At 43.9% G+C, this 24,297-nt stretch overlaps 3 protein-coding genes across 9 annotated transcripts; 1 reads left to right on the top strand and 2 right to left on the bottom strand.

Annotated features, from left to right (window-relative positions):
• Positions 1-5,257: 5,257 nt before the first annotated feature.
• LOC133661909 (uncharacterized) lies at positions 5,258-9,027 on the top strand. 5 transcript variants are annotated; one of them, XR_009828037.1, is made up of 5 exons: positions 5,258-5,538; positions 6,237-6,373; positions 6,436-7,428; positions 7,704-7,903; positions 7,972-9,027. XR_009828037.1 is itself a non-coding variant. In XM_062065471.1 (4 exons), the coding sequence occupies exons 2-4, from the start codon at positions 6,257-6,259 to the stop codon at positions 7,749-7,751; spliced, it is 1,158 nt and encodes a 385-aa protein (XP_061921455.1). In that variant the 5' UTR covers positions 5,561-5,780; positions 6,237-6,256; the 3' UTR covers positions 7,752-7,911. The 5 variants fall into 5 exon arrangements, 1 of the variants encoding a protein (XP_061921455.1); XR_009828036.1 differs by lacking the exon at positions 5,258-5,538 and adding an exon at positions 5,561-5,780; XR_009828039.1 differs by lacking the exon at positions 5,258-5,538 and adding an exon at positions 5,561-5,780 and having other exon boundaries at positions 7,704-7,854.
• A 5,109-nt stretch (positions 9,028-14,136) lies between these two features.
• LOC133661910 (E3 ubiquitin-protein ligase Topors-like) lies at positions 14,137-22,108 on the bottom strand. Of its 3 annotated transcripts, XM_062065474.1 has the most exons (5): positions 21,894-22,108; positions 18,671-20,757; positions 18,510-18,605; positions 15,356-15,558; positions 14,137-15,247 (listed from the first exon to the last, which is right to left on the bottom strand). In XM_062065474.1, exons 2-5 carry the CDS (start codon positions 20,752-20,754, stop codon positions 14,775-14,777), a joined length of 2,856 nt encoding a protein of 951 aa, XP_061921458.1. In that variant the 5' UTR covers positions 20,755-20,757; positions 21,894-22,108; the 3' UTR covers positions 14,137-14,774. The 3 variants fall into 3 exon arrangements, with proteins under 3 accessions (XP_061921458.1, XP_061921456.1, XP_061921457.1); XM_062065472.1 differs by having other exon boundaries at positions 14,137-15,558; XM_062065473.1 differs by lacking the exon at positions 21,894-22,108 and adding an exon at positions 20,960-21,102 and having other exon boundaries at positions 14,137-15,558.
• A 639-nt stretch (positions 22,109-22,747) lies between these two features.
• LOC133661914 (early growth response protein 2-like) lies at positions 22,748-24,119 on the bottom strand. The gene is made up of 2 exons (XM_062065478.1): positions 23,942-24,119; positions 22,748-23,865 (listed from the first exon to the last, which is right to left on the bottom strand). Exons 1-2 carry the CDS (start codon positions 24,081-24,083, stop codon positions 22,955-22,957), a joined length of 1,053 nt encoding a protein of 350 aa, XP_061921462.1. The 5' UTR covers positions 24,084-24,119; the 3' UTR covers positions 22,748-22,954.
• Between the last annotated feature and the right edge of the window lie 178 nt (positions 24,120-24,297).

Here is a 24,297-nt window from a genome sequence, read left to right on the forward strand (position 1 = left end):
TTTAAAATGAGAATCGATTCTGAATCGCACAACGTGAGAATCGCGATTCGAATTCGAATCAATTTTTCCCCACACTCCTACTGTGCAGATTTGCACATGTAAACAAGTTGTAGGACTGCTTGTATCGAGGCTTATATCGAATATTTTAAAATGCATGTTTTTTTAGCTAATATCGGACCGGGACACCCCTACTTAAAAGCGTACTTGCTGTACACTACATTTTGCGATGACACCACATTTGACCTTTCAACTTTTGGTGAAAATGTCATTGGGGAGGTGCTAAAGGGAACGCTTACATGGGTTAATAATTAATGACTAAACTATGAATGAATATCATATTCATTCGTCCGCTTTTAAGGACAGGGGGGGCTTAGCCCCCAGGAGATGCACAGGATGCGAGCGAACATAGCACACAAGCACAAAACTTCACTGGGTTTTCCTTATATATATATATATATATATATGTATATATATATATATATATATATATATATATATATATATATATATATATATATATATATATATATATATATATATATATATATATATATATATATACATATTAAGTCTTTCATACATATATATATATATATATATATATATATATATATATATATATATATATATATATATATATATATATATATATATATATATATATATATATACATATTAAGTCTTTCATACATATATATATATATATATATATATATATATATATATATATATATATACATACAGTATACACTACCGTTCAAAAGTTTGGGGTCACATTGAAATGTCCTTATTTTTGAAAGAAAAACACTGTACTTTTCAATGAAGATAACTTTAAACTAGTCTTAACTTTAAAGAAATACACTCTATACATTGCTAATGTGGTAAATGACTATTCTAGCTGCAAATGTCTGGTTTTTGGTGCAATATCTACATAGGTGTATAGAGGCCCATTTCCAGCAACTATCACTCCAGTGTTCTAATGGTACAATGTGTTTGCTCATTGGCTCAGAAGGCTAATTGATGATTAGAAAACCCTTGTGCAATCATGTTCACACATGAAAACAGTTTAGCTCGTAACAGAAGCTACAAAACTGACCTTCCTTTGAGCAGATTGAGTTTCTGGAGCATCACATTTGTGGGGTCAATTAAACGCTCAAAATGGCCAGAAAAAGAGAACTTTCATCTGAAACTCGACAGTCTATTCTTGTTCTTAGAAATGAAGGCTATTCCACAAAATTGTTTGGGTGACCCCAAACTTTTGAACGGTAGTGTATATATACATACATACATACATACATACATACATACATATATATATATATATATATATATATATATATATATATATATATATATATATATATATATATATATATATATATATATATATATATATATATATATATATATATATATATATATATATATATATATATAATATATACATATATATATATATATATATATATATATATATATATATATATATATATATATATATATATATATATATATATATATATATATATATATATATATATATAAATATAAGACTTAAAGGTATACTAGAGGATGTTGTGGATCATGTTGACTATTGGTCCTCCTAATTGTCAATCATTCTGGTGATGTTACGTAAGGACATATATATATATATATATATATATATATATATATATATATATATATATATATATATATATATATATATATATATATATATATATAAAATAAAACAAATGGCTTATCGATAAGCCTTTTTTTATTTATTTATTTATGACAATGCCAAAATAGGCCTAACAACGCCAATAGTTGTAATTCTGTAGCACTTTGAGATTTGTAATCAAATGTAAAGTAGATTACAAATACAATCTATTATATAAATAAATTATATATATATATATATATATATATATATATATATATATATATATATATATATATATATATATATATATTAGGGCTGGGAATCTTTGGGTGTCCCACGATTCGATTAAGAATCGATTCTTGGGGTCACGATTCTATTCAAAATCGATTTTTTTTCAATTCAACACGATTCTCGATTCAAAAACAATTTTTTTTTTCTAAATGAAAACTATACACAACAATACCATAATAATGCAACACAATTTCAAAACCAAACCCAATTTTGGAGTTCTGAACTTGTGATTTCTTGCAGTGTTAAGTGGTAATATTTCACATTTGTCCCAATTGACTTTATACCCTGATAAACAGCCATATTCAGTGATGACATTATTGATATAGTGTAGAGAGGAGTTAACATGTGAAAGGTAGAGAATTATGTCGTCACAATACATCGGTAGCTTATTATACTGAGAGCCAATTTTTATAACATGAATATTATTTTCACTTCTCATTTTTGCAGCTAAGGGTTCAATAACCAAATTAAATAATAATCCAGTGCAGGACATCCCTGTTTTACTCCTCTTTTTAACGAAAAAGGTTCTGAAATATGATTATTGGTTTTGACTGATGCCATGGGCCTTGTATAAAGCATCTTAATCCATTGTATAAAATTATCTCCAAATCCAAATTTACGTAATGTGCAAAACATAAATGACCAGTTTATGCGGTCGAATGCCTTCTCCGCATCAACAGTACATACTGCTGTGGGATAAGGGAGACTTCTAGCATAGTAAATAACATTAAACAATTTCCTTGTATTGTCTGAAGATTGTCGACCTTCCATGAAGCCAGTTTGGTCAGTATGAATTAAGTTTCCTATTACATTTGATAATCGTGTGGCTAAGATTTTTGCCAAGATTCAAAAGGATTCTCTATTCATTCAATACATAGATTTCAGCAGGATCTACCCCAGTCTACTGACATGCAAGCAGAGTAGTAGATTTTTGTAAAAAGCTTTTATAATTGTAAAGGACAATGTTTTATCAACTGATTGCAATAATGTACATTTGTTTTAACTATTAAATGAACCAAAAATATGACTTATTTTATCTTTGTGAAAATATTGGACACAGTGTGTTGTCAAGCTTATGAGATGCGATGCAAGTGTAAGCCACTGTGACACTATTGTTCTTTTTTAAATATTTTTTTATAAATGTCTAATGATAATGTCAATGAGGGATTTTTAATCACTGCTATGTTGAAATTGTAACTAATATTGATACTGTTGTTGATACTATTCATTTTTGTTTCACTACTTTTGGTTTGTTCTGTGTCGTGTTTGTGTCTCCTCTCAATTGCTCTGTTTATTGCAGTTCTGAGTGTTGCTGGGTCGGGTTTGGTTTTGGAATTGGATTGCATTGTTATGGTATTGCTGTGTATTGTTTTGTTGGATTGATTAATAAAAAATAAAAAATAAAAAAAAAATTAAAAAAATAAAAATAAAAATAAAAATCGATTTTTTAAAAATGAGAATCGATTCTGAATCGCACAACGTGAGAATCGCGATTCGAATTCAAATCGATTTTCCCCACACCCCTAATATATATATATATATATATATATATATATATATATATATATATATATATATATATATATATATATATATATATATATATATATATATATATATATATATATATATATATATATATATATATATATGTGTGTGTGTGTGTCCTTACGTAACATCACCAGAATGATTGACAATTAGGAGGGCCAAATAAATAAAAGAAATGGCTTATCGATAAGCCATTTTAAAAAACATTTTTTAAAAATATTTATTTATATGTATCATTATTCTCCTACTCACCTTTTCAGTAGAGGCCTCTCCCCTCTCACTTTCTGTGCTCCTCTGCCCTGACTCCTACAGGTCAATAGGGGTTGTGGAGTGATTATTATTATTATCTACTGATGATAGTCATACGTGAATGAGATCAGCTCCTGTTCTCCTCCATGTGTAAAGTGAGAAACACAGCTCATGCTTCAGAAGGAAGTAACCCCGAAGATAGCAAATGGTAAAAAAGAGTGCACATTTAACTTTATAAATAACCAGGACTTTCATGATGCATATCAGGCTAACTAGCTAACTAAGTAGCAGCATTGTTTTAGAGCGGGAATGTAACTTTTTGTCAAACACAGACCTGGTGTAAAGTGGAGCATATATATTTTACTACAAGCAGTGATGAATACTTACTTTCTTGAAAAAGTTTCACCATTCATCCGTTCACGTTCTTGTTCTGCAGTGCTGTGTGCTAATGTGCTGCATACACCTGCAGGACCGCAAGCAAGGTCGCAGAGAAAATGCAGAGTGGATTTTGAGAGATGTGGGCATTTTCTATATGAACAAGTGGAATGGATTGGATACCGACGGACTAAAGGGGCGCTCTACCTTACGCTATGAAGTGAGGGGAAACTGAGTGAATAATGACAGGTTATATGATTATTTATTTAAACTCATATTCGGGCCACTTTATAATGAATATATCGGCATGTATTTTTAAAAAAATTAAAAAATAAAAATATATACACTACCGTTCAAAAGTTTGGGGTCACCCAAACAATTTTGTGGAATAGCCTTCATTTCTAAGAACAAGAATAGACTGTCGAGTTTCAGATGAAAGTTCTCTTTTTCTGGCCATTTTGAGCGTTTAATTGACCCCACAAATGTGATGCTCCAGAAACTCAATCTGCTCAAAGGAAGGTCAGTTTTGTAGCTTCTGTAACGAGCTAAACTGTTTTCAGATGTGTGAACATGATTGCACAAGGGTTTTCTAATCATCAATTAGCCTTCTGAGCCAATGAGCAAACACATTGTACCATTAGAACACTGGAGTGATAGTTGCTGGAAATGGGCCTCTATACACCTATGTAGATATTGCACCAAAAACCAGACATTTGCAGCTAGAATAGTCATTTACCACATTAGCAATGTATAGAGTGTATTTCTTTAAAGTTAAGACTAGTTTAAAGTTATCTTCATTGAAAAGTACAGTGCTTTTCCTTCAAAATTAAAGACATTTCAATGTGACCCCAAACTTTTGAACGGTAGTGTATATATATAAAACACCAAATTATTTAGGGGGGGCTTAAGAATATTTTAGGGGTGGCTTTAGCCCCCCTAAAATAGGCCTAACAACGCCAATGTGAATATGATACAATTTGAGACCTGTACAAACATTTTAAGTCATGATTTTGGACATGACGACGACAAGGCGGCTGTTTACAGGCAGACCAATAAGAATGCAGCAGAGGGGCCACGTGGTGCGTGTTGGAAAGCCGCCAGCCTTCTTCACACATCGCCGCCGCCGCCTCCTCTTTCTCCCGGGGCGCCAATCAGACGCCACGCGGCGCGCGGCCACGGGTGGCGCCAGACGCAGCGGAGGGCACGAGCCGACACACTCCCCCTCCCTCTCCTGTCACCGAACATCAGCCTGCCAACAAGCACCACCCCGCACCCCCCACCTCCACCCCCCGCGTCGTGAGGACGACACACGTATCCGTTCATAACCTCCGCCATTATTCATCGCCCCCTCCCCCCCTGCAGGGTCTTGCCGCTTCCTCGCCACCTGCCTCTCCTCCTTCCTGCCTCGCGCTCGCTCGTGCCAAGCCCAGGTGATTATCCACCCCCCCACACCCCCCATTATCCGTTACCTCCCCCCACCACCACCCCTTCCCTCTCTCCTGCTACTGACAGACCGACAAATCCCTCCTGGTGCTACCCCCCGCCCCCGCCCCCCCATCTCCTTCCCCGCCAGCCATGATCCGTGGCAGGCTAATTCCCAGACGGTCCTCCTCTTCCTCTTTTCCTTCTTCCTCCTCTCCTCCTCCTCCTCCTCCTCCTCCTGGCGGGCCTGGTAAGTCAGAGCATCTTTTTTCTCCTCCGCCGCATGCCGCCTTCACGCTTTTTAGCCTCCTTTCTCCTCCTGCTGCGCCTGCGGGAGGAGGCGGGGGGATGGGAGGGGGGGCGTTAATGTGCCGCCTGGGAGTGTTGCTGGCCGCCGTGACCTTCGCACACGCTGACCAGACACGTTAATTAGTCACGCCTCCAGGGAGGGTGCACATTTTATTTCCTGCCACACACACACACACACGCACACACACACACACACACACACGCACACACACACACATGCACACACACACACACACACACACACACACACGCACACGCACACACACGCACACACACACACACACGCATGCACACACACACACACGCACGCACACACAAGGAACAGCGATTTGCAGTAAGGTCAGAGGTCATGTGGACAGGAAGTGTGACATCACAGCGTGTGTGTTTGTGCTTGGAGCCGCAGGGAAGTAAACAAACATGTCGGGGATGACGAGCGGCGTGTGCGTGGAGAGCGATCTGTCCTCGGTCCTCCAGAGAAGCTCCGCCTCCTCGCACCATCATCCAAATCACCATGGCTACGGTGCACAGGGCCAGGTGAGTTTGACTTGCCGCCACCCACGCCCACCGCCACCACTGACATGCGCTGCGTGTCACAGGTGTCCACGCTGGCGCCGGTGTTGGACTACAGCAGCGAGATGGACCGCTACCGCTCGTCCATCGCCAGCTTCTACAAGACCAACGTTAACATGGATGTCACCAGCTTCCCGCCGTCCGCCAAGCTGGCGGCCCGATTGGCAGCGGCTGCCCCCATCTTCCCCCCTGCAGCCACCAGACTGGGCGCCATGGCGGCAGCGCCCTGGGGTTGCCACGACAACATGAACCATCCGGCGGCAGTCTTCTGGGGCCGGCCTAAGCCCGCCGCCACGCATCACCACCACCACCACCCAACTCCAACCACACCTTCAGGTCACATGACCCCTTCACACCCCCATAGCAGTGTCATGCACCAGGGCAGCGGTGCACCAGGTGCGGTGGGCGGTGGACGGCCCGACGAGGGTGGACGGACAGAAAAACATTCACTTCCTGTTGCTCAAACACCCCACCACCACCCTATGGCGCCGAGCAATGGGAACTTCCCGCCGGGCTATGGAGGAGGGGCTGACTGTGGCATCAACAAGCAAGGACATGCCCACCAAGATGTGATGGGCCTGTCAGAGGGAGGGAGCTGCAATGGGGGAGGGGTTCTCGGAAGCAGCTTCTTAGGGGGCCTGGGCTTACCCCCGGGTGTCATTGTCATGGCGATGGGGTCAGCCGGGGGTGGGATTTCAGACGCCAGCAGCGCTTTCCAGATGACGGGCAGCCAGCGAGTGCCGGTGGACTGCCAGCAGCACGCCAACACTTCCCCCTGTCCCGCCTCTACCTCGCCCTCAGGTGTGACTGCGGGGGGTGTGGTCTTGTCATCGTCGTCAGGGGCGGCAGCCAAGAGAAAGAGGAAACGGTGTGGCGTCTGCGGGCCGTGCAGGCGCCTCATCAACTGTGGCGTGTGTTCGTCATGTCGCAACAGGAAGACAGGTCACCAGATCTGCAAGTTCCGGAAGTGCGAAGAACTCAAGAAGAAGCCGGGGGGAGGCGGGGGAGGGGCACTGGAGGTGAGACCCACATTGTGTTTGTCACAATTTATTATAGATTTGTCTTCACCACCTCCCCAAGGAGTCACCACAAACCATGGCTAATTAACACACACACACACACACACGCTCCAGCAGAACATGCACGTTAGCAAATGAGTCCATTACCCACTAATTGGACCTGTGGCGAGTGTGAGTGATGATGGGGTGTGTGTGTGTGTGTGTGTGTGTGTGTGTGTGTGTGTGCAGTTTCCTCTGTCCTTAAAGAGCTTTTTTTCTCTCGCTCTGCTCCACAGAGACCGCCATCTGTCCCGACCGGTGAGGCCTTCCGTTGGTTCTTCTAGTCAGCCCTGGAGGCCAAACAGGAAGTGGTCATCACACTGGACTAACGTGTGTGCGTGTGTGAGAGGGACTGTTGACAGCTGCTTCCTGGTGGCTGCTTGCTGTGTATGTCATTACCTCCGCCCTCCCCACGTGTGAGCAGAGGGCTCTAAGTGTAATTGAATAAATTTTCCTAACCTTGGTTTCTCTTTTTTCAACTCCTAACACCTGTCAATCATACAGGTGGGCGGGGATTCATGCTAACGTCTGACACACAGCGTGGCCGTTCTTGTCCGGACTCCACCTGAAACGCTCGGCCTCAAGAGGTGAAGCGTGTGAGCTGAGCAGGAGTTCCACCACACAAAGGACTACAACATGGAGGACTACAAGTACCACGTGACCTCTACAAATGCTCCTCTTCAAGAAGCCTCCAATGGATTTCCTGTCTCGGACACGACTCTGACAGTGTTGTAGTTTTATGACGAAGTCGAGATCCGGCAGACTTGGACAAGAACCATGCAGGCAGCTTTAAACAAGGAAGAAAATGTCAACACCCTCTTTCAAGAGCCCTACCATGAAGACACACACACACACACACACACACACACACACACACACACACACACACACACACACACACACACACACACACACACACACACACACACACACACACACACACACACACACACACACACACACACACACACACACACACGTCAGCTGATTGCTTCACATTGAGTGCTCATGTGAACAACAGTGGTGCGAGGCAGAACGCTGGTTGTCCTTGACGACGAGCACCGTGTTGCTAAGCAACTGCTAACAATGGACCTGCTAATGTTCCACAATGTGGGCGTGGCCTGAGAGGGTGGAAGGGAAATGCTTGCACACAATGATCCCTGACAAGGTTTGTCAGAGAGGGTGTGAGTGCGCTAGATTAACACTTCCAGAGTTTTTTTTTTTTTCAAGCTTCACATTCAAAAGCACTCGAGGTTGAAAAAAAGTTGACCTTCATTTTGAAGCCACAAGAACTGCTTTAACGTGCCATCTAGTGGCAGGCAACAGACATTGCAGCTGAAAGGAGGACAAGATCCAGTAGGAAGGTGTCACTATGGAAACAAGATGCCAAGCAGTGGCACATTGAAAAAACAACTAATTTCCAACACGTTTTTGCCAACATTTCAATAAAACTCAGGTCTATATGCATCCCCCTGCACCACAAGATCTTTGTATTGGTTCCTATTATGAAAGTTTGGGAAATGTTACTGTGGAGGAGTGCCATATAGACTAGTCTACACTGCAGGCCGAAGTGGCCAAGATCGGACTTTTTCGAAAACTGATTTTTTTCCAGCTGACTGTTTACACTGCAAGTAAAGTGTCATCTTTATCGGACTCCAGTATAAACACACACAGGACCCAATGTGGCCGCGACGTCACTTGCACGCGCAGTTCGATAAGTGAAAACAAGAGTTGTAGATCCAAAGTTAAACCATCGAAATGAGCTATCTCTTGGGGGTGAAGAGATGACTTGTCACTGACACTACAAGTAAGTGATTATTTTATCATATATTTTATTTTATATCTAAATTGGGATTTCGAAACTTAAGGTATAATTTTTTAATGCAGAAGCAGCATAATTCGATACACCGCTGGTAACTTTTTTTAGACAAATCAGCTCATTTCGCCAGAACACTGGATTCCGTAGGTGAACAAAGAAGTCGCTACTAAAGTTAAAGTCCCAAAGATAGTCACACACATACTGGGTGTGGTGAAATTATCCTCTGCATTTGACCCATCCCCATTTTTACCCACTGGGCAGTGAGGTGAGCAACAGCGGTGGCCACGCTCAGGAATCATTTCAAATTCCAACCCTCGATGCTGAGTGCCAAGCAGGGAGGCAATGGGTCCCATTTTTATAGTTTTTGGTATGACTCCGCCAGGGTTTGAACTTACAACCTTCCAGTCTCAGGCCGGGCACTCTAACCACAAGGCCACTGAGCACAAGAAAACATCCACACAACAGATCAGCGTGTTAGTGGGTTTGTGCTATAGCTGTTGTGTATGGGAAGTAGGCAAATTATGGAAAATAACTGCAGAAGAAGGAAGAAGAGAATTGCAAAAAGGAAAGTGATCGTGCAGCACACACGAATGATGAGGTAAAATTTGCAATCAGGTTGCATTTTACTGTAGTCATATTTGAAAAGATCAGATTCCAATCAGATTTGGACGACCAGATATGGCCCAAGATCAGATTTGAAAGACTTTGGAGCACTTGGACTGGCAAAAAATATATGACCAATGTCACTTGAGGGAAATAAAAATCAGATTTGGTGTGCCTATAGTAAAGAGGGCCATCATCGAATACCCTGCACACGTGCATGCATGTGCCCTTAAGGTTGTCAGCCTAGGCCAGTGGTCATCAATTACATTTGTCCAAAGGCCTGATGTTCCTTGCATACACTGAGAGCCAGATGATATCAAAAATGTTAGCCTTCGCCTGCGTTAACAGCAAAGGTAACTGCAGCAAGCCACTAAAGTCTAGCACGGATCTAATTTTCTAAATCGAGAACCACAAGTGTATGATCAGGGATTACATTTGTAGAGGTTGTGTACCCAGAGAATGGAGCCAGAAAGTAGTGTATATCACTTTTTACACCAATGTTATGAAAAAAAATTACAATAGAAACAGAAGAGAGAACGGTAGGCTCAACGGCAAGCGTGATTAATTAAATTGTGTGACTAATAATTTGCTACAGTGCTCTTATTCAATGAACAAACATATAAACACAATGCTTTTCTTTTTGCGCTCTAATTTACCTGAGCTGTACTCAAATCTTTAAATATTTTTTATGTACACAAAAGGCATATTTCTCTCAAATGTAAGTTTGAATCTGTTAGTGAGCACTTCTCCTTTGCCAAAATAATCCATCTGCTTCACAAGTGTGGCATATCACGATGGTCGTTTGACTGCATGATCATTGCCCAGGTGTGCCGTAGGTTGGCCAAATGAGAGAAAAAAACAATCTACTGCGCCTAAAGTTGACAATGTTTATTGTACCCTATAGAATGTTGTTGGATATTAGCATAAGTTTGAACATGATCATGCTGCAACATGAGGTGATGGTCATGGGTGAATGGTACAGCAACAGGCTTTGGGATCACGTCACGATACACACTATATTGCCAAAAGTATTTGGCCACCTGCCTTGACTCACATATGAACTTGAAGTGTCATCCCATTCCTAACCCATAGGGTTAAATATGATGTCGGTCCACCTTTTGCAGCTATTACAGCTTCAACTCTTTTGGGAAGGCTGTCCACAAGGTTGCGGAGTGTGTTTATAGGAATTTTCCACCATTCTTCCAAAAGCGCATTGGTGAGGTCACACACTGATGTTGGTCGAAAAGGCCTGGCTCTCAGTCTCCGTTCTAATCCATTCCAAAGGTGTTCTATCGGTTTCAGGTCAGGACTCTGTGCAGGCCAGTCAAGTTCATCCACACCAGACTCTGTCATCCATGTCTTTATGGACCTTGCTTTGTACACTGGTGCACAATTATGTTGGAAGAGGAAGGGGCCCGCTCCAAACTGTTCCCACAATGTTGGGAACATGGAATTGTCCAAAATTTTTTGGTATCCTGGAGCATTCAAAGTTCCTTTCACTGGAACTAAGGGGCCAAGGCCAACTCCTGAAAAACAACCCCACACCATAATTCCTCCTCCACCAAATTTCGCACTTGGCACAATGCAGTCCGAAATGTGGTGGCATTCTATGACAGTTCTACGTTGGAAATCACTGAGCTCCTGAGAGCGGCCCATTCTTTCACAAATGTTTGTAGAAACAGTCTCCATGCCTAAGTGCTTGATTTTATACACCTGTGGCCGGGCCAAGTGATTAAGACACCTGATTCTCATCATTTGGATGGGTCGCCAACATTTTTTGGCAATATAGTATATCTGTGCATTCAAAATGCCATCCATAAAATTCACTCGTTTTCGTTGTCCATAACCGTAACCCCACTGCCACCACAGCCCTCTCGATCCACGTTGACATCAGCATAGCGCTTCTGTGCCCCACACAATGCCCTGAACAGTGAAAACCAGGAAAACCTTTTCTCTAAAGTGCCAGATAGGATAAGATATACTTTATTTATCCCGCAGTGGGGAAATGATGTGGTTGCTGTGCATATACACAAACAATGTAAAACACATAAAAACTAGACGGAAACATTAAAAGAACACAGAGCTGATGCAACCAGCTGCCACTTCAGCAGTACCAGCTCTACATACAGCTACAAAAGTAAAACAATGAAAAACCAAAAGAAATTGCAATAAATAATACATATTGTGCACATAAGATTGCACCATGTGGCCTCTGCGGTGTTCCATGCCATCCTCTGCTGGGGAGGGGGGTCCGCACGGCCAGAGACAGGAACAGACCCAACAAAGCAACCAAGGGAGTTGACTCCGAGAGACCAAAGTGTCCAATGCAAGCTCGTTCAGCTGTGTGAGGCTTGTTCATCCCGGCGCTCTACGCTAACTCTGCATTTCTGTCTCTTCCTCCGGTCTCTCCACACGGACTCCGGTGTGGCAGAGAGCCAACAGCTGGTCTACAGTGCAAACATGGCCATGGCCAAAAGGCTCCCCGGAGGCTGATCCAATAGTTCACAAAAAAGCACCAAAAAGCAGCGCAGAAGTCACGAAAGAGCCACCACTTGTTGCGCCGGCAAAAAACATAAGCTTCCCTGAGATGCTTTCTGGCAGTTTATGCAGCAATTCTTTGGTTATGTGTACAGCTCCACTAATGGACATTAGAGTGTTACTTTCAATACAGCTCCACTAATGGACATTGGAGTGTTACTTTCAAAGGTAAAATTAAAGTATTGCTAGAAACATAATTTTATTTGGGACTTTATTGTATTGTATGTATAGTACATGTTCCAAAAAGAAAAAAGCATAAAACACCACCAGAATTAGAGATATTACAAGTCAAAGTGATGAAGCTTAGTGTTACGCTCATGACTTGGTGTAACTAAACATTACCATATAAGATGAATGCAATTGCATTTTATTGTTATTTGAAATGTATTCAATGTTTATAAACGAATATTTAAATATACTAAATATAAAAAAGGGAGTAAATATTCAAAATAAGATCATTAAATGAAATCTAGTTTGGTTACGCCATCATGAGCGCAACACAAGGTTGTAAAAGTTTCAACTACAATTCTAAATAAGATGTCAAAAGCCAACTGAAATCAAATACACACAGCTTAAAGATTGATTAATACCTATTTAAATTTAGTAATACATAAATATGATGATTTATCAAAATATAAAAGAAATATACCTGAACAGAACGCTCACGATGGTTACACCAAAAAGTAACGCTATGAATCGCGTTTTTCCAAGTTTTTGGGGCATTTTTATGCTATTTCCAAGCATCTTCTTTTTATTATCGTTGATTTTAAATGGTCAAACTAATGCATATTATACATGCATGCCCTAGTAAACAAAACAAAAAAAGTCATATTTATTTTGATTGTTACATTTTGAAGTACATTTGTGCAGGTGGGTGCGAATGTACCCATTACCAGAGCTGTACACATATGCAAACCAATTATTGGCGGTGAAGATGCTGGATGTGGAGGTGCTGCGCTTGTATGGTTATATATTGGATGAACAGCCCAATTCTCTGAAAATCCTCTGAAGAGCAACAGCTCAATCAGCATGCCTATTACACGCCTCCTCAACACTTGCCACATTGGTGGCATCATGCTGTGTGACAATACTGCACATTTTGGGGTGGGGATGGCCTTTCATCAGCGCAAACTTAAGCACACGTCACGTCAGCATCTGACAACTCTGAGCTGGATTGATTATTTTAGCTAAGAAAAAGTGCTCACTCACCCTGTTTTAGAAAGATGTCAACAATATTTGAGACAATTATTTTGTGTACATAGCAAGTTGTAGATATTTAAATTCAGCTCTTGAAAAAGCAAAAACTTTTGCATCTATATATTTTTTCAGAATGAAATACATGACACACATTACTTTTCTTAATAAGCACCGTAACTATTCCACTGCTGTTTGAAGCACTAATGTGGGGCGGTCTCGGATTTTCGCTATAAAGTGACCAATCTGCAATAGATTTAGTGCCGCACATGCCAAAAGTATAGTTCTAAATAGCCTTTACAGTCTTTGTATGATTAAAAAAACAAACATTGTTAAATTTGTAACCTGATAGCTTATTCCGAATTCAGGAATTTTGGTCGGGAGGCCTGAATGGAAAGTTCTGGCGGGCCAGATGTTGCCAACTGGCTGCATTGATGATCCCTGGTCTAGGAATAAGGTGTCCAAACCTTTTCTCACTGAGGGTCGCATAAAAAAATCTAAGAATACAGGGGGCCAATTTGATTTTTATTTGGTAAAAAGGAAATGTCATATATATTTTAAGACACACATTTGTGTTATTATTAGTTAATATCAACATTTCAGTTTTGTCCTGCATTTTTAAAAGTTTTGCTGTTTTTTTTTGTTTAATTATATTTTCACAATGATTTGAGAACCATTAAAAAATAATCCAAGGTCACAAATGCTCCCAAGGCTGCATTTTGGGGGACGGCGTGGGGAAGTTGGGAGAGTGGCTGTGCCAGCAATTTGAGGGTTACTGGTTCAATCCCCACCTTCTACCATCCTAGTCACGTCCGTTGTGTCTTTGAGCAAGACACTTCACCCTTGCTCCTGATGGGCCTGGTTAGCGCCGTGCATGGCAGCTCCCGCCATCAGTGTGTGAATGTGTGTGTGTGAATGAGTAAATGTGGAAATAGTGTCAAAGCGTTTTGAGTTCCTTAAAAAGGTAGAAAAGCGCTATACAAGTACAACCCATTTACCATTTTTGACCCCCACTGGCCTAGGGGAAACACTGACTTATGAAAGACATAAGTAAGTCAGGGAGGTGGGGCACCCAGTTGCTGGTCAACGAACAGTCAGCGGGCAACAGAGACGGGGCTCCACGACCTGTCTAAATGACGTGATGACAACAGGGTCAGAGGTCACATGTTGTACTGACATGACAGGCAGCTGACGAGGTGGGCGGGGTCATGGAGGAGCTGGGTGATGAGAAGCAGCGGGAGTCGAAGAGGGAGGGGGGAGCAGGTGAGACGCTGTGGTCACTTCCAGCAGCTGTGCTGTCAACCGGAACTGCACTGGAGGACTCAAGGTCACCGCCATGGGGAACCCCGCGACCTTCATGCAGGTAGTCAAGATGTGAGAATACGTCTGTCATACTTACGGTAGGGACTGAAAGGTCAGTAGAGAAGTGGACGGACACATCGTCCTCTGTCTCGAGAAGGTGGGGCGCTGCATCCTTGCTGGGAGGGGCGCGTCTCAGAGGGGGTGGTGAGGAAAAGGAGGTGGGGTCTGGGAAATTAAGCGACGGTGGCCTCTCCTTGTTGTGACCCCTGAAGGCATCAGATGAGGTCATGGAGAGGTCATCTGTGATGTTGCAAAAGGCCGTTTCTGTTTGTTTTGAAACAAGCTCCCTGATTAGTCCTTGTGTGTCAGCAATGGGTTGTCCTTCTTCGCTACGCCCATTGTTACTGAGCGAATGGCGCTCACCGCCGTTACCTTTGTGAAAAGCTGGCTCCGCCTCAGACCGGTCTGATCCCCCATCTAGGATATCTACAGGAAGTTCCCCAATGTCAACAGCTGCGGCCACGCCCTCACTGGCCATGCGCACCAATGAGAGAGGTGGAAGAGGACCCAAGTCGTCGGCATGTTGGCTGCTTGGCGGACTGCTATCGCTGTCCAGCGTGATGATGGGCGGTGGCCTGCGAGAAAAATGGTGTCAAGAAAGTTCAGCCACGTTTCAGTCTCCGGCCATAAAAAAATATGGAAATACATTGCGAAATAACTTTTCCTCCATAGTAATAACAGACAATCTCGATAGTTTATTTTGTCCACATTCTAACGTTTGTATAGATAACTGCAGCAACATCAGCACAACAAAGACCTTTTCGGCCAAGGCGAAAAGAGGTCTCACTCTGAGACTTGGCTGAGTAAAGTGTGTGATGTTAGCAGCATTGAATAGTGGGGAGAGAACAGATTTTAGAACATAGCAGCTAGAGAACATATTTTATCCAACAAATAGTGTAATTTGTTGGACAATTTGTTTCTGTTTGTACAAACTTAAAGACATATTAGAAGTGAGTTCATGGTTTGAAGAAGATTGTTCTGCTCTGGATTGTTCTTTTTTTTGCGGAACGCGCTTCTTTATGTAACACAAGCTTTGGACAAAATAGCATCAGTTCTGAAAGTCTTTTGTCCGAAATATATCATTTGTGCATCAATATACTGATATATTATTACGTGTACAATGATATGTACAAGGTATTTAAAATCGGCGCAAAGCTAAATTACTTCATGTTTTGTCGTAAAATAAAGTTTAAAACATGAGATAATGTTGCAAATTGTACTATGCAAATTGTTGTTTGCATAATCAGAACCGCGTATGAGTATGTGCACACACACTTCAAAGACATGTACGTTGATGAGATTCTATGTGATTGACACTTCCGTTTTCCAACCATGGGCCTGTAACTTACCTACTATCATTTTTTTCAATAGTAATAACACACATAGAGACCTAAAGAGTTGTGAGCAAAATGAGATTTGTAAAAAAATATTGGCAGTGTCTGTGAATATTATACAGTGAGATACTGAAGAACTGCTGTCGGGCCAAGTTCCCTGCCAAGGTTGCCTAGCGAAAGCTGTCAAGAGACGAATGTCCTTCACCGCCTTGGCCCCCGGATGAGGCTGGTGAGGCCCCCTGAGAGGTTTTTGTTTTCCCCATAACTTCTGGTTGTTTGAGGGGGAGCTGTGTGATGGGCACTAGGACCATGCTCACACCCAGCTGGTATCTGGCAAAGGTTTCGGGTAAACTTGAGCGCACTGTTAAGGCGCATTGAGGTGTGTATTTTTTACTTCTCATTTTGGCAGTCTTAAATAAAGACCTTAGAGAAACAGATATCTTGTGTTTCCTGCACTTGCCACAAGTTCAGGGTTTTCCCCCAGATAGCCAAGATATCTGTGGCGTTGGGGGCGTGACTAGGGGTGTGGTCAATATGACATCATCACATTTGCTATGATGCATATATTTTCTTTAAAAAGGCAATAAAAATGTATACATACACATTTAAAACTAATCTGTTATAATGAATGATAGTATTAACATGTATTTTTTTCTTACATACTATCGTTTCTCATTTTTTCAATTGTTGCTGCTTGTTGTACAATGTACTTTGTTCAGAATATTTATTTTCTTTAGATTTCTCCAATCCGTTTAGTCACTCTTTCTTTAATGACTCGCAACAAAGCTAGCATCTATTCTGTTGTTATTGTCGACTGTACTCGTGTTTAGAGACTCTTTACTTCTGTCACTTCATGTCCGCGACAAAAAGCAAGCCGCAGAGAGCATGACATGAAAACTTGCTTTGCGCTGCTGGGAGCCTTTCTCTCCTTAAGAGCCACCAGTGTCATTTTAAATTTTGAAGATCGCTGTCTGTGGGTATATCTCGGATACATTGAAATACGTCCACATTGCGGACATGCTGACTCTGCTCCAGACAAGCCCGTGCGTATTGCTTACGTCATCACAACATTCGGTTTAGGCAGCGCTGTTCCGTTGATCAAATTTCCAGTGCATCACTAGTCAATAGTGCGCAAATAATAAAATATATATAGGTAACAAGTTACTGTAGGTATTTGAATCCACTTGTTCCAACAAGGATTTATGTGAGTGCTCAATAGCGCCCCCTCTCAGACATGGGCTAGCATTACAACTGCCAGCCTCACTGTATTGACCAGTGCGGTGCACATTCCATTCCACATCAGGAAGTAAACGGCGTCCAAAACGTCATTCAAGTCTCCTGTCCATCATTATTTCACAAACACAACGCAGAGTCTAGGAGGCTTGAACCTGCGACGATACCAGTGCAATCAGCGGAAGTTATGCATGCACGCAAAATATTACTTTATTTTGTTTTCACGTAAAAATCCCTAATTTTTTAAGGTGAAAAAAACTCATGAACAGATTTAGCAGCCAACATAGTTAAATGTAGTGAATAGTTATAATTACTTACTCTCAAAGCCAGGTGAGGCAGTTATAATTTACTAACTATGTACTAGGGATGTAACGATTACCTATATAAATAATAAATTGAGGTAAAACTCCCGATGGTTAGTGTTACGGTTTTAGATAAAAATTATATAAAACCTTGATTGATAACCGCACTTTGATAAACTCAAGGACCAATGATATTGCTCACTTCCTAGATAAGCTAAGTAACATTAACGTCTGTCCCAATTATATTACATAAGCCTAGGGGAAATGGTGCATGCGATATTTAATCAAATGTTTTCTTTTTGTTCTGAATAAATCAAAGCACAAATGTTAAGAAATAAAACATGTTATAATTGCTAATTAGAGGTTGACTGGCAACACTAAATTGGCCCTAGTGTGTGAACGGGAGTGTGAATGGTGTCTGTCTATCTGTGTTGGCCCTGCGATGAGATGGCGACTTGTCCAGGGTGTAGCCCGCCTTCGACCCGAATGCAGCTGAGATAGGCTCCAGCACCCTCCGCGACCCCGAAAGGGACAAGCGGCAGAAAATGAATGGATGGATGGAATTGCTAATTAGTTAACTGCATTTTTGTTGCTACTGTTAAAACAAACACTATGTTATGATTATCGTGTAAATGTGTCAAGAGAAAGAAAATGTACCTGCTGTGCTGCTGCGTCTTGTGGTGGCGTTTACGGGCGGCAACTGAGGAGGCAGCGCCTTCGTAGACAATCTCCACGCTGGGACTGCGTCTGCTGCTATGAGATCAGAGAGGTAGGGTCACTGAAGTGTCGGACTGGACAGAGAAATCGGAAGTTCTTACCTCATATCTGATCTGCCACGCATCCTCCTTTTGCTCTTCCTCCCTCGTGGCCTCCAGCTGGGGTCTGTGTGGCGGTCAAGGTGTCGGCTCTTGTACTTTCTCTTCCCGCCAGGCTTCTCTTCGCGTGTGCATGCCGTCGTGTGAGGCAATGACGGTGGTGGGGAGGAGCAGAGCGAGGACGAGGAGGACGAGGGGGAGGAGGAAGAAGTGGTGAGACGGGAGTCCTGAGAAGAGCAGTATTCGGAGGCGGAGTCTGCCGGGCTGACAAGGAGCGGTGAGATGGACTCAATGCTTGAGCGCATAGGTGAGCACATCATTGCAGGATAAATGCAGCGATTGGGATTGGCCGAGATACCGCTTAGACCCCGCCCTTTCCTTTTTCTCCTCCTCCTGGTGCTGTTGGCTTCGGGAAGAGGCGGACTGATCGTGCATAGCGAGCTGCCTGAGCCAGAGAAACAAGCCCTGCCGCCCTCTGTGTCTTTTGCCTTTATAGGGGTCGAGATGGAGGTAGGGATTGGAGGTAATGTGGAGAGGGGCGCTGTCTTTTGGAGCTCCTCCCCTTCTGAGTCAGATGACAGCTGTACGAGTTCAGGTGTGCGCTCGGCCATTGGCTTTTTGTATCCTACGATCATGCACTCGCCCTCCTCATTGACTGTTTCCGGTGGGACGGGGCTTAAGGCCTCTGAAGTAGAGTAAGAGGGGCCCGGCGTCTCGTCATCCCAGGCTGAGAGGCTGAGTGAACTTCCATCTGGCATGACATTATTGCGATGCTCCTCCTCTTCTGCTTCCTCCCCTTCGGAGATAGCAATGACGGAGCTGTTGGCGGAGTCACCGTTCGAGGCGTCCAGCTCCATGGCATTGGGCAGCGGCTCGTACACAGCCTGCAGGTCGTAGTTGTCCATTGTGAGTTGCGAACGGGCAAAACTGACCAACTCGTGGAGAAAGTGCTCTGTTCGAGCCAACAGGAATGGCCGCAAATCTTCCTCGATAGTGGGCGTGTCTTCCAGGCCGTGTCGAGCCAGTCTTGCTATGATGAAGCTCTGTACGATGTTTAAGAGTGAGCCCTGCGCACCGTACAGCACTGTGAGCTCTCGGCGCAGCCATGGACGGAGTCTGTTCAGTTGGGTGGGGTCCCGTCGGAAGCCATCGACCGTGATATCACGCTGCGCTTCGGTCTCACTCACACCAGCTACGCCATGTACACGGACACTGCAGCGGTAGAGGGCACGGCGAAAGGCCACTGCCTCCCGTTCTCTAAGACGTCGCAGAACCCCACCTTCTTGCTGAAGACGTAGCCTTGCCGACAATCGGGTCATGAGCCGCCGTGATGCGCTGTCGTTTGGGGCCGCGCTAGCTCCGGGGCCCCCCAGGCCTTCAAATATGATGCCGTGCTCCGCCAGGTTGGCCGCACCCCTAAGGTGTTGCTCGTCATCGGCGTATTCATCATGAGGAGGGACAGAAAGAGGTGGGACATCCAGATACCACTCCCAAACGCCACGTTCCTCCTCCCTTCTACGCCTCCTGGCAGTGGTTTCCGTGCCATCAGCGACTCTGTGCCTCCTTAGCAGGAGCCTCATCTGCTGGTCGTTTCTTGCCGCAGATGCCATAGCCGCTACCATAGCCACTGTGGCCGCGACACTACTGCTCGGGGGGGCAGCCCGCAAAGTGTACTCCTTGAAGTCGTCATGTGCACGCACAGAGTGCAAGATGGACTTGAAGGGCTGCTTGCAAAGCGGACACTCTGCCTTGTTGTGCGACCACTCCTGGATACATGGGAAGCAAAAGCGGTGGAGGCAGCGGTCCAAGTAAGCCATGTTGTTGAAGCGGTCCAGACAGATGGGACACTTGGAGTCAGGCGAAGCATCCTCTGAGGCCAGAGCGGCTCGGGCCGATACTGAAGAGGAGGAGGCGGCGGGAGGAGAAGACGTGGTGGTCTGCCCGCTCCTGGCGTTTTTTGTCTTCTTCGCCCTGCGAGTTCCACTGCCGCTTGCTCGACTCCTTACCTCTTCCAGCTGCTGCCCTCCTCCGCCACCATTTTTGGTGTCAGAACGGCGAACACGCAGCTTCATTGACGTGGGGGACATAACCTGACCAAAGACAAGACGCATCACGATCAACACATTTCTTCCAGCATTAGGCAAGATTGTGTACGTGTGTTTGTGGGCATTGTGTGTCATTGGTCTCTCATTTTTCATTTAACTGTTTGGCACAGACAAGGAACAACTTTAGTTTAGGTTATTGAACATGGAACAGTAAAAGAAAAGTAGGCATAGGTATGTGTGTATTCACCGCTGGCTGGCTCTCTGCAGTGGTCACTCAGAGCGTTTCACACCTGAATGCGGCATCGTGAGTAGCAACCGGCACGCTGTTTTCAGAGTTCAACTGCGATCGCGTCATTTTTGTCACCACTATAGACCTATTTTCATGACGTAGAACACATATCCTTGTTTATTCAGAACATCTAAATTTTTAGGTAAGACAAGTACTTGTGCCACAAAGCTCATAAACGTTGATAATGCAAACTCCCCAAATAACCTACAATGAGTGAAAACTTCATTGGAATTCATTTTAAAGTGTAAGTTATACATGTATCTGTGAGTCTGCCAAATATATTTTAAATTGATGGATTCTCACACTGGTTCTTTAGACTAGCCGACTTTCTCTTCTTGGGCGCTCACGTCACAAGTCGAGTCGGACCAATCATGTTTACTCAGATTGTTCAGATTAAACCTATTATTTATGTTTCTTTGTTAAACCAACACTCCAAAAATACCAAGCCTTTAAAGATGAGGTAAATATTAGAAAGTTATGACATTTAGAAACAAAAAAAATCATAACTTACTCAATATTTATCACAGGAAAACGATACGTTTTATCACTGAAATCGTCTTAAGAAAACCTGTATGATAAAACTGGTTTCATGTAAAGGAATTATTTTTTCAAATGTTACACACATACCTTCATAGTAATGGACAAAATACAAATAGCTCACAAACCATTTGAAAGTATTCTACAAAATATCACAAGACAATCAAATAAAACGGACAACAAAGACGCATCGTGAGCTAGCTGCTATTAGCATGTTATGCTAACAGGACGTTAGCTGTGCCCCAGTCGTGCAGTTGATAAGGACAGATACAGTTTTCTTATTTTTGTGTTTTTTTAAGGATATTTTAGTTTGTTTGATGATGTGTTAGCATGCTAACATGGTTAGCTTCCGTACCTCACCACAAGCACACTCACGACTCTAACCGGCACCACCTTTTCATTGGATTTTCATTCCTCTTTCGAGAGACGAACTTCCTGTTTACTGCTCCTTGGCTTGCAGTAATTTTAGAGAGAAATTCCCAATAAAATTGTTCATAAAAATGTGTGACTTTTGAGGATTGCTGTCGCCGAAACGAACATCTGAGGCTGTTCCCGTGCACTGTTGTGACGTCATCATTGGCGGACCGAGTACTCAGAACTCCCGGATGTCTTTATTTTAATTGTGGGTTTTACTTGTTTTTATATTATAATGAGTTTGACGTTTTACAAGGGGTGGTTACAAAATAAATATGACATACTAACCGCATCAATAACACCTAACAAAAGAGCGAGAGAGCCACAATACACACGCATAAAATATATATCCCAGGATGCAATGCGCAGTGTGCGAAGATGATTGCAGTATGAAGGGTGATTGATATCGCCCATCAAATCTTTAATTTTCTTTTCGCAATAAAAAGTTTGAGTTGGACTGACCTGCAGTAACGACTTTCAAACACGTGGGGGCACTACCCGTGCTGTTCCCCACACTGTTGGGCAGGTGGGTCAAAGGTCAATGTCTTTATGACGTCATTGATGTAAACAACTTGTATTTTGTTTGAACGTTAGCAGCTATTGTGACCTTTGGGGTCAAGTCACATTATTTCCTTTTTAACGTCATCAAGTCAGCTCACCCTGAACGATGCAACTCAAAACTTCATTGCAACCATTAGAAGTGACGCTGCGTTGCCAAGCAACCGCATCCTGCTGCTGATGTGATGGCGATGATGATGAAGCACACTGGATACATCTTGCAATGTTTTTATTTTTTTTATTGAAGCATCCTCAAACAGGGGGCGGGACATTACACACATATCCCACAGTGCATTAGTGCAAGTTAGAAAAGTCACATGACAGTATGACAGCAGGTAGAAACATTTAGAAAAATAGAACTATGGTACAAACATGAACATTTTCACATCATGCAGGAAGTCCTCCACCTCACCAGGAGGCCAAAAACACTTTCCTGCCGCGGCATCAAATTGCGGCGCTCACAGCCAGCGAGTAGGCAGCCATCATCTGTGCACGGAGCTGCTGCTTGACATGCACGCGGCCGTGTCGCTTCCGCTCGTCGCTGCGTGCGAAACACTTACCACACACGTCGCAGGAGAAGGGCTTCTCGCCTGTATGCGTGCGCATGTGCGTAGTCAGGTGATCGCTGCGGCTGAAGCTACGCGCACACACGCTGCACTGGAAGGGCTTATGTCCTGTGTGGACGCGCACATGCCTGTTGAGCTCATCCGAGCGTGAGAAGCGGCGCTCGCAGCCCTCCACGGAGCACGGGAACGCCTTGGCCTTCAGGCCACTTTTGGCGGGAGCTCTCCGAGACACTCGTGTGCGTCCTGGCACATGCAGGCTGCCCAGGTTGACGGTGGGGAAGACGCCCTGCAGGAGGGAGGACAGGAGGTGGGCATCCAGGGTGGAGGGAGGGGATAAGTTGGCATGCTGTCCTTCGGTACTGACGCACCAGTCCTTTATCCAGTCCTCCTCCTGCTTGACCTCACCTCGGCCACCTTCTTGGCTCAGCAGTGCTTCAATAAAGTCCGGAGCGGCCGGTGTCAGTAGGGAGTCGGTGCTGCTAACTGAGGTCGCAACGCTTTTGGCGCCGCTGTTGGCGCCGCAGTTGGCGCTCGCCGGCTCGCTCTTAACTGCCACAGGAGGGGGTGTGGCCACAGGTTGGTAGGTGGCGTCCCCCTGCTCCTCCATCTCGCTGCAGATTCCCACGATCTCTGTGATCATGTTGAGAATGGCATCCGCCGTGCAGCTCAGGTCTTCTGCCGGCTCCAACAGGAAGCTTCCATCGCAGTGAAGAGCTGGGGAGAGTGAATCCGAGTCGCTCAAATCGGAGAAGAAATCTGAGTCGGAGGCGTCAGTTCCCGGGGAAACCACTGGCGGGGGAGAGTGTGTTAGTTTTATGTAACAGAACGATGACGTGGACGACGAAGATGCTGCAACAGCACTCACCTGCCAGGTCCGACTCCACGCTGTTTGCCCAGGTGCTGCATGTGTCGTCCAAGTCGGACAGGAAGCTGTGAGTGCGCTTGGGAAGCATGGCGGGAATTCCCTCTAAATGGTCTTCAGGTAGAATTCTGCTGCCGGGTTCCATCAGTCTGCTCGCTGGTGCCAAGGATGCCGAGCTCCTTCCCTCGCTGGCCGTTTTATACTCTGTCTCCTTGGTAACGCCAGCACCGTCTCATTGGTGGAGAGCGGCGCAAGGGATTCCCCCCACCGAGTGCGTCGAGGATGCCCAAACATGGCCGACTTCCTGTGGTGACAGCGGGCATCCCCGTGCCATAAAAGGGTTTGTGGGCTTTCCTCAC

Source organism: Entelurus aequoreus, linkage group LG12 (genome assembly GCF_033978785.1).
Source record: "Entelurus aequoreus isolate RoL-2023_Sb linkage group LG12, RoL_Eaeq_v1.1, whole genome shotgun sequence".
Taxonomy (NCBI): domain Eukaryota; kingdom Metazoa; phylum Chordata; class Actinopteri; order Syngnathiformes; family Syngnathidae; genus Entelurus; species Entelurus aequoreus.